Source organism: Lathamus discolor, chromosome Z (genome assembly GCF_037157495.1).
Source record: "Lathamus discolor isolate bLatDis1 chromosome Z, bLatDis1.hap1, whole genome shotgun sequence".
NCBI classification, from domain to species: Eukaryota; Metazoa; Chordata; class Aves; order Psittaciformes; family Psittacidae; genus Lathamus; species Lathamus discolor.
In genome coordinates, this window is record NC_088909.1 from 61687660 (window position 1) to 61705573 (window position 17914).

At 38.2% G+C, this 17914-nt stretch overlaps 1 protein-coding gene across 3 annotated transcripts in view; it reads left to right on the forward strand.

Annotated features, from left to right (window-relative positions):
- MEGF10 (multiple EGF like domains 10) overlaps positions 1-17914 on the forward strand; it is a 100099-nt gene that overhangs the window by 60577 nt on the left and 21608 nt on the right. For all 3 annotated transcript variants that reach the window (XM_065662586.1, XM_065662585.1, XM_065662587.1), the window contains exons 10-14: positions 1258-1432; positions 2253-2373; positions 4476-4639; positions 6892-6994; positions 16218-16364. In XM_065662586.1, coding sequence (XP_065518658.1) covers positions 1258-1432; positions 2253-2373; positions 4476-4639; positions 6892-6994; positions 16218-16364 — 710 coding nt within the window. The remainder of the gene's footprint in view (positions 1-1257; positions 1433-2252; positions 2374-4475; positions 4640-6891; positions 6995-16217; positions 16365-17914) is intronic.

The window sequence follows — 17914 nt, forward strand, 5'->3', positions numbered from 1 at the left end:
CTTCAAGACCCCCAGATTCTATGTATGCAATAATATGTAGTGAGAAGAATGCAGAATGACATTCCAACCTTTGTAATTAATAATTTCCTTGATCAGAAGTATGTTGGCAGTTGGTTGTATTCAGCAGCAGGGAACTCTTAGTTTGCTGAATAGTTTTAGAGTCCAAATGCAGTTGCAACTACTACTGTATTCCTATCTTACATTTCAACTTTTTCTAACATATTGTTGTTACTTATGTTATAGCATCTAAATGTGCAGTAGCTATTTTTTCAGATGGTCAGAAAAATACTCAGTTTCAAACACACACCCCCACAAGAAGTCAGGAAATCTTGCAAAATCAGGGTCTTGTCATGGGTTATTTAATATGTCTGGATGAAGGCACTTCTTTTCTCCAGCACACTTAAAGGAACTTCAATCAGTGGCACACAAATATCTTTAAACAGTCTTCCCATTGTAAATATATTAGATTTGGATATTAAGGCTTTCCTTTGGTGTGAATTAAGCAAGTGCTTTGTCTGCCAGAGTGCTACAGAGTACCCCATTGTGTCCACTTTTCCAGCACATATATCTTTGCACAGCTGATGATGCCCATTTGTTATGAGACAGCAGCTGTCTGTCTGGCCCTTCAATGAAACTGCTGTTCCAGGTAGAGACAGCTGGTCTGCCACCAGGTATGGCCAGCACAGGGGGAAGACTCCAGAAGGTCACTGCACTGATGGTATATCTGACTTCCACCCGATGCAAATGAATTTGTAGCATTCCCGGAAAAATGCCAGTTGTCCTCTTTTCGGCCAATAATTTAAAGAAAAGAGCATGCTTGCTACTCGCTGGGTACTGTGTTGTTATTTTGCATTGGATGTGTTTCCAAAGCATCGTATCTGTCAGACAATATGCTGCTGAATGTAACATAAGAGTGTTATGAAAGTGATCCTATTATACTTGGAGGCACAACGCGTTCTGGGAAATGCAGTGGTTTCATCACCTTGATATTTGCAACCATGGATATCTATTTTACGGAAAAATATTCTTTTCTTTCCAAGTCCTCCCAAAATGTCTGTAATTTGTATGTCGTTGCATTCCTTTAATTGGTATGCATTTATACATACATATACAGAACCCTTTGCTTTGTGGTTTGAGGAGTAAACCTATCTCTATACAAGATACGTTAAGCAACCCATCTATAACAACATGTTTTTATCTGGGGGAAAAAAAAAAAAGTCATGTTTAGTTTATTTATCCTTTCATACCCCCTGGCAGCTGTCACCCAATGTCTGGGGAATGCTCCTGCAAGCCCGGTTGGTCTGGGCTCTACTGCAACGAGACATGTTCTCCAGGATTCTATGGCGAGTCATGTCAGCAGATCTGCAGCTGCCAAAATGGTGCTGACTGCGATAGTGTGACTGGAAAATGCACCTGTGCCCCTGGATTTAAGGTAAATAAGTCTCAATTTCACAACAGCCTTTAGTTAGGTGCCAAATTCTTCAAGATGCGAGTGTCCTTTCTCCACCACAGTAAGAGGGGTAAAGACACTTAGATACCAATGCGTGTCCTACAAGCAAAATTTGTGATTGGTTGTCAGTACTGAAAGGAAGCCATTTTAAGAAAGAAAAGTTAGTTGCTCTAAAAGACATAGAGAATAGTGAGGGTGTGCTGTTGAGGTGTAAATAAGAGGAAGAGCAATAGCTTTCAATCATTATCTTGTTGTACCAAGGCCTCGTGCTCCATACAGAGAAACTCTGGACAAAGACATTTGTTTTAATAGTTCAGGACAGACTATTCTGAAGCTTTTATAACTCACTTACTGTTACCTCTTCATTGGATGCTAGTCTGACATAGAAAACATTTTACTGTATCACTGTTTCTCTAGGAATAGTAACTCTGAAAAATTCAGCCAAATTAATTCTTAAAAATAGTTCACATATCTACATTATTTTCCATTAAACTGCTGCCATATTGTGTTTTGTTTTCACAAAGAGCTTTATTGCTGAAAATCCTGTGCATTGATTTAACCAAGTGCTGTTACCTATGTGACCTGAGCTCTCACAGCAGCTAATAGTAAACTAATGCTTAGTGTAGACTTCAAAAGTATTAAGGACTCTCTGTCCCTTAAATTCAGGATAACTTAGTAACAGCCTAGGACAGTCAGGGGCTGTACGTTTTCTGGCTTTTGTAGCATCTGAGTCAGTCACGGTCATTTATTACTTGTATTGTCCGAACCTCCTTAAATAGACTCTTATTTTTGTGTAATTCAGGGTGCTACCTGTGGTACTCCTTGTCTTCCGGGAACATATGGAGTAAATTGTTCATCTGTATGCAACTGCAAAAACGATGCCGTCTGTTCACCAGTAGATGGTTCTTGTGCCTGCAAAGCAGGTAAGTATCCCTTATGATTAATTTTCTTTTCCTATAAAGAAGAAAGAAACTTAATAAAAACTTAATAGAAAAGCAGACCATCTTGAAGACCGTATCACTAGATACTTTATGCTTCAGCTCCTCTGAGGGGGCAAAACCAAGAACATCTGCTCAGAGAAGAGTATGCGTGTCTCGTGTTCATGTTTCCTCCATGCAGTTCTCAGTGGTCTTGGCACATTGGCTGGGCAAATCACTGGTGCTTAATCTGAGATGGAACACCACTGGTTCTTGTGGTAGCACTGTGGTTTGCTAGAAGGTTGCTGGTGCACCATTTATCTGATGTCAGCCTTCCTAGTCAAAATACCTCAGCCTCAGGGGTTACTACCTCTGGCTGTCACCCTTGCCCCTCTCGGCATTACAGAGATGCAGACATTCCTGACTGTCCGGCACTGCTGTTGACATCTATTGGATTGTTGGGTTTTTTTAATTTGAATATTCTTTCTTTCATAAATTGTCTGACAAAACCTTGCCTACCCCCTTTCCCAGTCTGTGCCCTCTACAGTTCCCTTCTTCCATGAGAAACTTTCTGAATTTCCCAGTATTAGTGCGAGCAGACCAGTGTTCCTTGACCCCCCTGCTTGGCTCTTTCCTCCTAACAGTAATTTTGATAATCATCATACCTCCCACTAGCAACTGTATGTGCCTGTCCACCTTTCCATCTCCCAGTAGCACATGCCTTTGGCTGGGGCAAAGATACCTGAGACACCCTCCAGTGCTGGTTTTGTAGAGACAAACAAATCCCTTGCCCAGCCTATGTTACAGACACCCCCTCCCATCTAAAAGTCTTTTTCTAAAAAATACATACAGGTTGAGAGTAGGGGAGAGGTGTTCAGAGTTAGACAAATAGCCATCAAATTTGTGAGGGATTGGTAACGAATCTATTGCGTAGGAATGTGGGGAGTTTCCAGTTTCTACTTTTGCCATAGACAGTGGAGCTGATTCAGCTCTGTTAAATAGCTATGCTAAATAGCTAGGTCATGAGGAGAAAAACTTTTTTGAGCCATGCATAATCCTATATTCTAGTGCATAATACAGTTTTAGTCATACTGTGATGAAAAAGGACAGCAAATGGTGACATTAAACAAAACCTAGGTATTTGTCATGTAAGTGAAGGAAGTTCATAAGTTCTGGAAGAACACCTGAGAAAAAATGCCTGGTTTTAGTGAGGGTAGTATAATATCTTTTTCCTGAAATTACCCTTAAATTCAAAATTACCAAGCCAGGGTACGAGGCAGCTTCATTTCAATACATGTGTTTTGCATAGTCTATTGATTAGGCTCAGGGTGGAATTATTTTTCCTTTTGCTTCCTGTAAACAAGGTACAAAATTAGAAACTCAGTCTGTGTCATTCCTGATGATAACGTACGACCGGTTCATGCCATTCCTCTTGTATCCAATAGAGGATCACGTTTTAGAAAATCTATTTACACGTCTGTCTATACAGTGAGCAGTCTACGAATCATTGCTATCAGGCATAATCAGTGGTGAATGCTGCATTTTAGAACCTTTTTCCATTTTATTCTTTTTTTAGTATTTGGAAAGAAGCACAGAAATCATCTAAAAGTTCTATGTATCCTTGGATAAATCCAACTTACACACTACTTTGATGTTTTCACTTTTTTTGTCTAAGATTTCTGTTAAAACCATATTGCAGAACTGTCTGTATTGAACACTGGTGGAAGAATTATGACAGCAGCAGCTTTCTAGGGAAAATATTCCTAATTTTTTTTTCAGGGTATGCCTTAAAACTTTCGGTATAGTTTAGTGCCTGTCAGTGAAATTTCAAGGTGTCTCTGTTTTCATTTCAGATCTCCCATCAATTGCTTTTGTATGCTGGCACCGATCTGCAAAAGTGTGCTGTGCACAGATGTTACAAGGTGCCCTTGAGCACCTTTGTTCAAACCTGGACAAATTCTCAGCTGAAACTGCTGGTACTAGCCTGTAGTTAATGTTATCCCACTACCACACATCTCCAAGAGACGCCACATGTAGACAGAGGGAAACATCCTCAGAGAAGAATGGGTCAAAACCTGATTAATTTGTCACTTTCTTAATTTTGGCAGGTTGGCATGGTGTAGATTGCTCAATAAATTGTCCCAGTGGCACCTGGGGACTTGGCTGTAACTTAACTTGCCAGTGTCTTAATGGAGGGGCTTGCAATGCTCTGGATGGAACCTGTACCTGTGCCCCGGGCTGGAGAGGAGAAAAATGTGAACTCCCTTGCCAGGTAGTTTAATAATTTCACTGAATTTTGCACTGTGGGGTAATGCTGGGCAGGGGCATGCTCTTTTTGTTCTTCTGACTTCATGGGAATTAAGAGCACTGCAGTTGGTAGTCCATATACAATGCGTTCCAGATCAGGGACGCGCACCAGCAATTCTTCTTCAAGAACTCTGCTGCTCAGCATGCCAGAGAACTTCTGTTGGCTCTCCTTTTCTTCTCTACTGTCTTTTCTTTGCTTTTGTGATACTCACTGCTTAGCAGGCTGTTGGTTTAATATGACTGTTTTAGGGATTGTATTCAGGCATTACCTGAACTGAACATAAACCTTGTAAATTCCACTCCCATATTGCATTCAGGCTTCTGTCAGTTTGAACTTGCTTTACGGAGCAGTAGCATGATACGGAGAGGCTGACCTATGCACAGTGTGAGACGGGAAACTGAACCTCTGTTTTGAATGAAAATTTGCACTCTCAAACTGCTCTTGGAATACTCAGAAGGAATATTTTTCTTTGAGTTTTGTTTGTTTGTTTGTTTTAAGATGAGGTATAGTGTACACTGATCCAGTGAGTAAAGTGGCAAGCAAATTCTAAAATATTCTGGAAAGCTGATTAGAGTACCATCTGTGCATGTCAATGCAGTGTTTCCAACAATGCATATCCATCAGAAGACTAATTTTTCTTCTTCCTAAAGCAGCTTTGTTTATCACTTAGTGCCTTGATTCTGAAGGATGATTCTGTCTCCCAAGCTCCATTAGCTCTTCCAAAACTGATTTATTAAAAAAAAAAGTTATTATTTCATGGGATTGGCTTCACTGTTCCAAATTTAGCAAAATAATGCTTTAAAGCATTTTTATTTTATTAGTTGAGCAAGCACATACTCATTGTCTTGCTCGCTCTATGTCAAATGACATATTCATATTTCAAATGCCTTTTCTGCCTCAAAATTCCAGAACAGGAGGATAAACAGAAAGCTAACTCAGATGTGTCCAGTGTTGTCTGATTTTTCTCTTGTTGAACAAAGTTTATTTAAATTAACATATTTCAATTTGTTTCAATAACTTCAGAAAATTAGTATCACTGCCCAGATTGTTACCCAAGATTTGACTGAAGTTTGAACTTCAATCCAGATACATAGCAGACTAAAAATACTGCAGAACAGCAGATATATTTTCATACAGGTTTTATTCTGATTTTTAATGTGGGTGAGACCAATTTTTAGCCTCAAATTTAAATGTTTGGGTTTTAACCTGATATGTTTTTTCCTTTTTGTGTTTGCTGTAGGTAGTCCCACATTATATTATGTTAAATTATACTTGGTTTTTTTCCATAGTTTTTTAATTTGATTTTGACACTTTTTCTGTAAAATCAATTTAGTGTTGTACTTTGCCTTGTTTTGAAAATGCAATTATAAAGATTTTTCTCTTCTCAGTTTCTCAGATGGATTTTGGATGGAATTACCCCCAAACATTTGTGCCATCTTCTACAGAAGAAGCAGAAAAGGCAAATTTAAGTGTTTAGATGTAGTTCTATGAAAATCAGCTGTGTTCTTTTGGCACAGCTGAATACCCCAAGACGGGTGTCAACTTGTAACTGTAATCTCTCTTGTGGTTCAAAAAATGTTGTATAGCCAAAAAATAATTTTGTTTTGTACACTGTCTCATAGCCAAAGAGCTTCTTTTTTTAACATAATATATGCTGTAATGCAAAAGGAAGGATTTTAATCAAAAGAAAGTGATGCAGTTTGCATTGTTCAAGCAATAAAATTCACACTGAAGGCATATTTTAATCTAATGTTTTACTACTCTTGTTTAGAAGCTGTGGCTTTATGCAATAGTGGTTTTGACCAACACATAAAGTGCTGAGGGTCTGAGGCAGAAGGGAGACTAAATTGCTTTTCTATCAAGGGACATTGTGGTCCTGGAATAGGAACTCAGCTGTAAGAGAAATTAGAGGGACAAGTACAAGTAAAAGAAAGTTTTCATTGCAGCCGGTTACTGTGTTCTGAATCGTTATCTCCAGGTTCATTAGCCTGGGATTTTTCAGGAGAATGTAATAAATTCTTATCTTCCCCTTTTAAATGGAGAACGGAGTTGAAGGCCACTAAAATGTTCGAAAAGCCATTTTACATTAAGAAAGCAGATTATGGATGCAGGAATGATCAGTGGTTGCTTTTCGAGGCCGGACTGACCAGAACTCGTTCTCCTCTAACTTCCAGTTGTCATCATCTCTGGGTTATTTGGTTTTTTTGTTGCCGCAGGATGGCACATATGGACTGGACTGTGCTGAGCGCTGTGACTGCAGCCATGCAGATGGTTGTCATCCCACCACAGGATACTGTCGCTGTCTGCCAGGATGGTCAGGTACAAAAGAGACTGTCATGAAGAAAAAGAGAGTTTCCAACACGTTTGGAGCTTGGTCTTGTATTTTGGTTTTGTTGGTAGGGGAGGAATGGAGGAGTATGTGGGGCTGGAAGAAGAAAAGGGACAGTTCTGTGGCTGCTGTGTCCCATCTGTGATTCACATAGATAAAATGTTCGTTGAGCATGGGATCCACAGATAACTGGGAATAGAAGGGGAAATCTTAACACTTGGGCACCTCTACCGTATGATTTCTTATGAAAGTGGTGGATAACCTAAATATTCAAGGTTGAGTTGGAATCTTTGGTAAGTACAGCATCATATCCAGGAACTCAGAAAGCTTTGCTCAGGCAGCCAAAAAGAGGATAAACTGTGCAGAAGCTGTGCTGCCATTTGAGTTTCTCAAACTGTTGAAAAAAATTTGTTTCTCTCCACATATTTTTTTGTATGTAAAATTGTTGCATTTTTTTCACAAAGTTTCTCCAACATTTTCATTGTGGTTTTAATCACTATATGTATTTAATTACTATTCAAAATGTGAACTTGACACTGTTGTTACCCTCACTCCTTTGTGGAAAGCAAAGTTTTTTTAAAATCTGATGAAGCTATGCAAGGGCAAGCTATCATGAAATGTTCCCTTTATCTCTAGGAGGTAGTCTTAGTGCTCACATAGATTTCTAAGCAGTAAGTGTTTGGAAAACTCTTCCATCTTCTGTAAGGTTTAACTGACACTGTAAGTTTGCCCTCTCCGAGCATTCAGGACTTTGCCTTACTGGGATTTTGTTAGTGTTGCGTAGGTCAGGTTTCATATCACCTGTCTGCGTGGACTTGTTCCATTTAATAATGAGAAGTTAGCACGAAGAACACACATTAACTGAACAAAGCATGTTTCTGCTGTGAACAGAAAGGAGATGGGGTGTTTTTTTTTTTTTGTGATTTCAGATATAATTTACTATTATTTATTGTCCACTCATGTATAAATAAATATTTTTCCTAAGTAACTTGCGAGTTCATGATATAATTGTTTTCTGTTTTCTCTGCTGCTTGCTTCCAGACATAGTAGGTGGAGGTGAGCAGATAATCTGCAGCAAGTCATTTATTTGAAAAGCTTAACAAATGATTGTGCTCACAGGAGTTTGTGTAGAGCTTATGACTTCCTTGGGTACAGTCTTTACTGAGTTTTGGTCCAACTTTGATTTTTGTATGCCTTTCTCCCCCTAACCCCTGTAGCTCTGTAGGTGGATCACAGGCATTTTGTTCAAAGTGTAAAATACTTGAAAGACTGTAGTTCGGTCTGATTAGTTGTAGTTGATTACAGCTTACCTGGTGTTTTTTAATACTTTCTGTTCAGATAAACATGACTTTTGTAATTACTGGGAGGGAAGGGGGTCAGAAATATCTTCCAGGGATACAGCCGTGGGCAGAAAGGGCTCCTGCTTTGTTTTGGAAGTCCAAACCCATTTATGATTTGTGCAATTTGTCTGCATATTAAGCTTCTGCCAAGTTCTTTGAGAAGCCCTGTCTAACCGTTGGGTCTCCCACTTGTCACACTTTCCAGTGTGAAAGAGAGAGGCTTCCAGAGCCAGAACTCAACTGTGCCAGCAGTTTGTTGGTTTTAATCCTTTTCCATAAACTGCAGGTTGTCTTAACATCAGCCACTCAGATACCTCTAGGATGTTACTACCACAAGAATGCAAAAATAATAAAAGTTATCTGAGCGAATTGTAAAAATATACTATTAGCATTATGCCATCTATTACTACTTTGTGAGACACTACTTTGTATTTATTTTGTTATGTTAATAGCCTTTGATGACTGTTCTTACAGCTAGTTTCAGGTAATTGTGTGTGTGTGTTTGGACAATTTCCTCAAACTTGTATTTGGATCTTCTCAAAATAAGATTCCTTAAATTAAAAAATGTATTAAGCAAAAAATACTCACATAAAAACATGTGAACAGTTGCTAATCTTGAGCAGCCATAGTGTAGGCAGTTAGAGCTGTTCACAATTTCCAGATGTACATCTTGTGAGTGTTCTAAAACTGAGACTGAAAGTATGTAACTGAGTGAGCCATATTAAAATAAGCAGCTTGGAAAGGCTGTACAAAAAATGTAGCAACTTTTTATAAGAGGTATAAAAGTTACCTAGCCAGTGTGCTGTAACTAACCTAGGATGTGACAACGGCTTCAAGCATAGCACAAACCTTGACTGTGCTTGAACTTAGGTATTGAAAAATGTGACAATATTTTTGCTTCGGTGAAATTGTTTTTTTTTTTTTTTTTTTTTTGTCTTCATTTTTTAGTAAGGAAAAAGATTTCACTAGAAAGACACTTCATGCATGATTACAGATAAAAATTGGGTATCTGTCCCTGGGTGATGTCATCACAACAGTGTGTGTAACAGACTAGTTTCAACATGTTGGTGGTGTCTAGACAGACAATATAACATAAACGGCATAGTTAGCTTTATACTCGGTGTCTGGAAAAATCCTCCTCCCACACTTCACATGTCAGAGCAATATCCATGAGGAATTTGGTCTTTGTGTAGGTACTTATATTTAGAATGATTAAAAAAAGAGAGAATACTTTAGAAACAGGTTCTCAAATAGCTGTACTGTAATGTTACATTGCAGAGGTAGCATTAGATTGTAGGATTAAGGGAGGTGCTGTGTGTATTTGTATGCATAATAGTTGGAGAATCAAATGGAGGCTTTGTGAAAATATAGAAAGGTACTAAAATGAAACAAATTATGTTAGAATAGCTTAGATTTTATTTTCTGCTAAATTCGTTAAAGTAAACATCCGACTTAATAGATTTTTGGGGGTTAGTAGTACCTACCAAAAAGAACCAAAGAGAGAAAGAAACTGATTTTGGATCAGTCTGATGCTTATCTAACACAAATGAAGGATTCAGTTGTTCAAAAAACATTGAGAGAGTAATGTTAAAAAATAAATACATTTGAAGAGGCTTAGAAATGTAGTTAGTGAGTCCCTTTCCTGTTTCAACTAGAATAAATTGATGAGTGCAAGGTGAGCTTCCTCAGATGTTTTGATGCCACCAAAATTGTATAAAGTTTCCAAATACATATTTTAAATGTAGTATTTTTCTCAGCCCTGTGCACAGAGCAGTTGTCCAGGGAATTTAATCAGAGGGAATAGTTTCTGTAACTTTGCGAAAATAAGCAAAGGGGGGAAGATTTTTTCCCTTTCTGGGTGACAAAGTTTACCATAATGCTGGGGAACAGGAAACATGATGCACAGGGAGGAAGGTCACTGGCCTAGTACTGCGCATGCTCCCTTGCATAGGGAGGGATCTCTGAGCTGCTGAAGTGGACATAAGTGCTACTGCCATTTACCAAAGGGGTAGCCTTGCTAATATCCTACCCTTTACGTTCATCTCAAGATACAGCTGCAGCTGACCACTTGGAAAACAATAAGATGCTATATAGTTTAGGGGTTTTACGTGTGTTATTTTGTTTCTAAGAGGCCCAATATATTAACTTTTGCTTCTTAGGTCCTACATATAAGTTCAGTTACTGACTATTGTGTTTTCATGAGCTGCTATAAAATTAAAGAAATAAGTAAAATTTGTTTTCATTGGTTTCTATTTTAATTTAGGGTATCTGAGGATAGTTAGATTTTTTCATCTAAACAGAAGTGACTTCATTTATGGGACTCTTGTTAGGAATCCTACTCTCTCTAATTTACACCAAATGCTCCCTGTACAGCAGTCTTATTCTGCTTAAAAAAGCTCAAGTTAAGGGTGATGTTTTTCCTGGCAATCTGACCATTCCATCACATTCCAGGAGCCACATGACAGGATGGCACAAACGAGAAACACTGCCCACGCTGAGGATGATGTCTGCCCCAAACACTCTTGTCCCTTGACTTTTTCACTGTATCTCATAAGTAACTTTTCTTCATTTGGAGAGAGTGCAATAGTTAGACAGGAGAAGAACAAGAACCATTAAAATAGAAAGCAGACAAAAGACACAGAAAATGTATTCCTGCAATAGGCAATGATAATTCTTCTAGCAATTCTTCTAGTAATTTATACCAAAACATTATAGAACTTTGAAGAGCCACCTCTGCCATTTCTCTCAGGGACCACAATCCATGGTAACTGTTCATTTCATCCCTTAATTCTGCAAGCAGCTGTCAAAATACAGTCTTTCCAAATTCCCTAAAAGATTAGAAAATTCACATTCTTGCAAACTGAGATTTCACATTAAAGCATTGTAAAAAGAACGAAGTTTTTTTCTCCTGACAGTTTGCATTACAGTAATGTGGTTGTTACTCTGTGTCATAACACATTACTGTTGTGCTTTTTTGGGTGCAGTTCTTCTGGACTACTCTGTGAAGAAATGCCATGTCATACTGATACCACATTTGTTATTTTTAAAATCAATTTAAAGGTTAGGTGGTGCCAGGGATTAATAAACACTGCTAGTCTGCTATCTGTAACAAAACAATAGCGTTGGTTTATGGGAAAAACAGATGCAGTAATATCAGCCTTCATTTTACCAGCGTCCATAGTATTCATTTGTATGCTGCAGCAGATAGTGTGTTGGTGGCTTTTTGCTGTGCTGAACACCTGCTGACACTAGTCAGATTGCCCATCACCAGATGTGCTGTTTCTGTGAGGAAGTACTGTGCCTTTCCATGTGCTCCTGACATTATTTCTAAGAGGCATATTTGTTGCTGGATTATAAAGGGGAGGACTGTCATCTGACACCTGCCACACTGATGCAAATAACCAGGTCCCCTGGGAAGTGTAACCACAACTCTCCTTCGGTCCTTAGCTTTTAATGTCCAATGCATTTTCTTCCCGTTACACAGCAGAATGAAAGATATAAACCAGCACTTTTTCATGGGTCTCCCTCTCCTTAAGAGTGAGAAACAAGCTCTGCTAGAGTCGTGTGTGTGGTGCTGGCACTCTCATCAACCCAAGAGGAGAACCTTTTGCAAGAACATGGGTTTCCCTCCACCTTGGCTGATTTCCACATGGCTCTTGATGCGTGAGGTCCCTCCTATTGTGATGAATATTCAGTGTGCCACAGAATGCAATTATATGCAGGCACTGTGTCTTGATAAGTAGCATATTTACTTTCCAAACCTAGGGAGATGAGTTCTTCAGTAAGAGGTTTGGCCTACCCTACATCTGGACTTCTCTTCCCTTAAAGACAATTCACTTCTAAATAGTGCCTACAAAGTTTTTCACCACATCCTTGTAGTGTTTTTCTCCTTTCTTTGAGCTGCTCCTCCATCAGTTGACAGAAAAGGAGGGGAGTAATTGCAAACATCAGAAATCTCAGTTTCCTTGAGCAGATGTGATCTAGTGTTTGTATCTCTCATACGAAGAGAGAATATGAAGGGTGAGGTCTTGGACCATAACGTAAATATATCATTAGCTTTAATGACACAAAAATTTCCCCCAGTTTTGAGGGCTTGATCTTTCTCTTGTTTAGGCTGTTGTATATCCAGTTTAGCTCTGATATAGGCGAAGTATACCAACACACAAATAGGTTTTAATTCTGAGAGTCTATACTGGAAGGCTCCATGTGTTGTGAAGATATGTATAGCAAATATATGTTCTTCGTGAAAAAAAAAAAAAGATCTTTTTAAAGTTTGGATAGCTACTTATCAGACTAATGGAAACCTAATAAGCTGTAAAATAGCACTTAGTCCAATAATAAATTACCTGGGAAGACTGTAAGAAATAATTGGTAGATTTTTTTTCGCCTTCAAGTGCTAAAACAAATTAGCTCTCTGTTGATCAGAACTGGGTGGATCATTGAGTTTCAACTTGCAAATATAGCATAGGGAGTATGTAAACACTCCACTGGCATGGGCCGAAACTATGGTATGCCTAAAGAATTTATTTACTTAATTCATGCAATTACGAATGCTGGGGGAATGCTGATTTAGATGTGAGGCCCCCAGCATAAAGCACTGGGCATTAAATGCATGAGCATTTCTTCAGAGTAGCTTAGCTGAAGTTTATCATGACCATTCAGCTATTGCCTAGCAACTTGTGAAGGCCATCAAAGAGCTCTTTGTCCATAGCTCTGGCAAAAACATTTCCTCTCATATATCCTTATCACTATCAAAATCAACATGAAAAAACTTATAAAAAACAATATAATCTTAGACTAATACTCGCTTGAAATTGTGGCAATCATAAGCCAGTACAATGTTGATACCATTATTATAAAAGCTGAGTCTAATCTTGCTTTGTAAGTTCAGTAAAAGTGTTTTTTTCCTCAAAAATGTTTAGCTCTTCTATAAAAGCAGAATTTCTTTGCTGAAATTTCATATAAAGCATCAGTCTGGACAATTCTTTTTTCAATTTTTTAATCCTTTTAATATTTCTAACCTATTATTTCTCAAAAATACATATTTGATTTTTACAGCTCTAAGATGTGAAATGCATTTTCTTGTTTCTAAGTGCCTTGTGAACTTATCTAAATAACAGTTAGTGAGATTTTAAAATATTTTTAAAAGTAGAGATGCAGTAAATCACTGAATGTACTAGTCTTTCGGCTCTGCTACATACGTTCTTTGGCTTGCATACAGAGGAGTGAAATTAATTTTGCTTGTGATCAATAATGAATAGAATAGAATTTGTTCTGCAGGGGAACAGAAGTAGTATTCAGCACACTTGCAGTGTGTTATACTCTCATAGTTATTACGCAGTGATACTCGGGATGCACTGTTTCTTTGCTAAGTAGGGGGATACCATTCTTTGCCTGACTATAAGGGGTGAAAGTGGGGAAAAAAAGATATTTTTTTTTCAGTTTCCCTAATGGGTAATTTTCCCTGATGTGTACTGAAGGAAATTTTCCTTTTTACTTTTAATGGTCGTTGTTGGCTCTTTTAAGTATCGTGGGTCTATACAGTATGGGGCCCATTGTCTTTTCTATCCTAGTGTGCCCAGTATCACCCTTTGACACCATGCTGTCATAAAGCATCCTCTGTTCACAGATCAAGACGATATAATTGAGCCTGGTGTTATTGTATGTCACTGGTCTACATAATCTCAGATAATGCACTATGGTAACTCTTGGCAACTGCTGACTTGTTAATAGTGACCATTGTATACTGAACACTACTGAAACCCATGAAAGCTCTGTGAAAAATGTCTTTTCTCTAGCAGGGTTCAGTGAGTGAAGCTATGTATGATATGACAGATAACATTCATGTGAACAGAGTGCTAGGCTCAATACTGAGATGCTCTGCATGTGTCTACTTATGCTTTCACAGACTTACAAACCTGAGTTCTTAAATTTGGGAACCTAAAACAGAGCAATTTCTTACAAATTGAAATGTAAGTGGTCTTGTTTCTAAAAAAAGCACTGTGATCTCATCCAGCTCATGTGCATCAGCATTTCTCAAAATTAAACCACTCTATTTTATCTATTTATCCACAAACAGGGAGTTAATGAAAAAGTTGACCCACGCTACTCAGAAGCAAGCCTACAGTGCCTCTCAAATGTAGATGAATACAGGAGAATGACATTACTTACACAGGCAAAAATGAAAAAAAAGTAGTGATATAAGAGACCTTTCATTTTCTGACAATAAATTTGGTTTAGATCAGTATTAATCAGTGGTCATTGTACAGCTGTGGCATTTAGGTGGCCCATTTACTGTCTGCTGCTGGTTGGTGTCTGAATTCTAAGAGGCATGTACCTTTCTCCTTTACTGGCGTAAATTGGTGAGATCTGTTGAAGCACATTATTTGATTATTCAGTCTGTTGATTGTGTTGCAGAGAAGCAAACAATTTGAGAGCCTAGAGTTTCACTTTTCCTCTAGTTAGAGAGTTAGGCATTTGGATATAGGCAGCTTTACAAAGCAAACACTGCAAGGGTTGAGGAATCACTTCTAAGTCTGGGCTATCAGTAAACAGTATAATTTTTTTTTCAGCATTGTTACAAACAGTAGGTTTTGCTCTTCAAGGTTAAAAGAACTTTTTAGTGTCACATGTGAAACTGCTTTGCTTTTTTATGACGCTGGCAGCCAGTGAACCTGTGGCATATTTTGCTGGAAATACTTACAAAGCAAGACATGCTTGTGGCTGGATCCAGTCCACTTTTCCTTTAGCGAAGGGCTTTATTCAGTAGAGGCATTACAATAATACTTAATTGTTAATGCAAAGTACTGTAGACACAATACGGTCTGAGTTCCACAGTGGTGCCCGCTGGCATTTAACATGCAGCGTGCTTTTAGAAAGCAGATAGTGGAAAAAGCAAACAGGAAAATGATATTTAATGTTGCTGCATTGCAAAGAAATAAAACATTGCATGACTGGATGATTCCAATTAGCAACTTGTATTATGATTTATGTATAGGGGTTCACGTTGTGGCCATTTTATAATAAATTTTGTGTCAAAAATGGGTAAACAAAGCACTGACTGACCAGCATCCTTAACACTGTTGCAGCTAAGCATTTTGGAACGTTCACATGGTGTGTTTGGGAAGCCTTTGTGTGTGCTACATTTTTCCATTTGGTATGAGGCTGAGCAGTAATCAGCTCACGACTAATTAGAAATCATTCCATGTCCTGCACCCTATTATTAAATAAAATTATGTCAGACCTTAAGTATTTTTACATTGAAGAGGAAAAGTTTCTGCAAAACATTTTTTGTGCATTTCCCTAACATAAAAATTGAAAATAAGCTTTTGCTGTTTTGAAACAGCCATTATGGAGGAAACAAAAGCCATTATTTTGCTGCCTTTAAATTACTTTCTTCTTTTGATACTATTTACTGACACAAATGGTGAAAGTGAGAGAAATAAAAGACCTTTCTAAATTTTTATATGTGTAAAGGTCTTGGAAAATTATCAAACTCTTCATCCTATTCAGACTTTTGCATTCTTCTTTGTAGATATTAAAGTATCTGCAAGCAGGAAGCCTGGAGGTAGCATCCCATTGAGCTCTTATGTTCCTTGTAAATCTGCAGAAGCGCTTTCCTGTTACAGAACTCAGGATCAGCCCTTATGTACATCTTTCAAAACTGGAAAATGAAAGAAATTCATTGTTCTGGGGGAAGGCAGGAGCAGAGGTGCAAGTTTACCTTGTTATATCTTCCTGATGTTAATGATATTTTCATAAAAAAGTTTTGTGAGCTTTGTCTTAAAAATGAGTCCTTTGGGGACCAAAGGTTTAAAGTAACATGTAAGAGTTCTTTACAAAGGCTGACAGTTTTGTTTGTTTATGGTTGCAGGCATTCACTGTGACAGTGTGTGTGCTGAGGGACAGTGGGGTCCAAATTGCTCATTGTCTTGTTACTGCAAAAATGGAGCGTCCTGCTCTCCAGATGACGGAATCTGTGAGTGTGCACCAGGATATAGAGGCACCACTTGTCAGAGAAGTAAGGACAAAATAAATGCTTTAAAATCTCTGTTTCTCCCTCCCTTACTTGGAATATAATACCATAATGCTTTTTTAATTGTAGTATGAAGTACTATGAAACACTCTTTGGTTGGATATTGTGTCAAAGGGTATGAATATACAGAAATAAGTGTTACCTGAAATTAAAAAGTGTTTCCAACTAGTAGTGCTCTTCTTGTAGAACTTTTGTTTACTCTCTGTGCTGTGACATTGTTATGCACATGACTTTCAAAGAAACAAATTCAGTACAGCATTCCATTCTAAAGGTAAGCATTTCCAAATGTGCTTGAGGAACATTAACTTTGTGATACAAAAATATTAGTAGGTAAATAAACCACGTATGAGATTCAGCAGCTAGACACTCAGGCTTTCCATTGAGTCTAATCATTGGCTAAATTACTGCCTTCTTTTAACGCTTATTTTGAAGCAGCAAAGAATGGCCAGAGGGATAAGGCCTTATGGTAAGTAGATGATATCACGTATACCCATAGCTGCATTTGGAAAAATTGTCTCTGTAAAATTTAAATGTTACAAGAAGAGACACACATGAACTGAGGCAAATGATACCAAAACCAGGGAGGCAAAAATAAGCTGATGCACAAAATATCTACCCTTCCAAGATTTGTCGCAGTTTGTCAGCAATCTAGCTGCCTTCAGTCTGAATTGTTGAAGCTGTGAGGAAAAGGTGTTCAGAGAAGAGAAACTGAGTCCTCTGCACTTGGAGGGTAACCCTGTTTTGAGAGGAGGTCTTCCAGAAATAGGGTGAAGAAGCAGGTGTAGTAGGCCAAGTGGAGTTGCTTATAGGCTCTCCAAAAGAGGCTTAAAGGCAGGAGATGACATGAAATGGTTACTAGAAGGTAGAATGAGAACCAGAGGAGGACAAAGTCTTAGTAGAAGGTAGAAGGAGAACCAGAGGAAGACGAAGTCTTACAGTTTATGAATGGCAAGATCTCAAGCTGAAAAATGTAATTGCCTATGGCACTGCTAAATCCCACATTAGTGTAGCATTAGCATTCCTTAAGCATTTTTAAATAACTGCAGAAATTATTCTTACTATCTAATCTCTAAAGGCCTAGCAGTTAATCAGTTAATCCAAAGGCAGACTAAGTGTAACACTACGTATAAAAATGTTCCCTGTGTTTTGGAACTGTGCCTATAACCTGGACAAGAGGCTTCCACTCCAGTGACTCTCAGAGTCCCTCTCTGATGTACGGTCTGGAGGCTGGGAAGACAAAGGTCATATGAATAATTTGGATCCCAGTCAGAAAGTGCCTTTTCAGTAAACAGGAAGACCTTTTGGCACTGTTTCACTTGGAAAAGTTAATCTCTCTAGAGAGGTCTGGCCACATAACTTCTCTCAAGTGTATAATTAAAAGACTGAATCTTGAATGAAATTAAAATGGAAAAGATTCCAAGCTAGTTTTCATCAGTGCTAATTGCTGCTGTGAAACAGGTATTTCTCTTGATGCATTACCTAATATTCTAATTTATCAGGAAATAAATGTCAAAAGGGATTAAAGCAACAAAGGA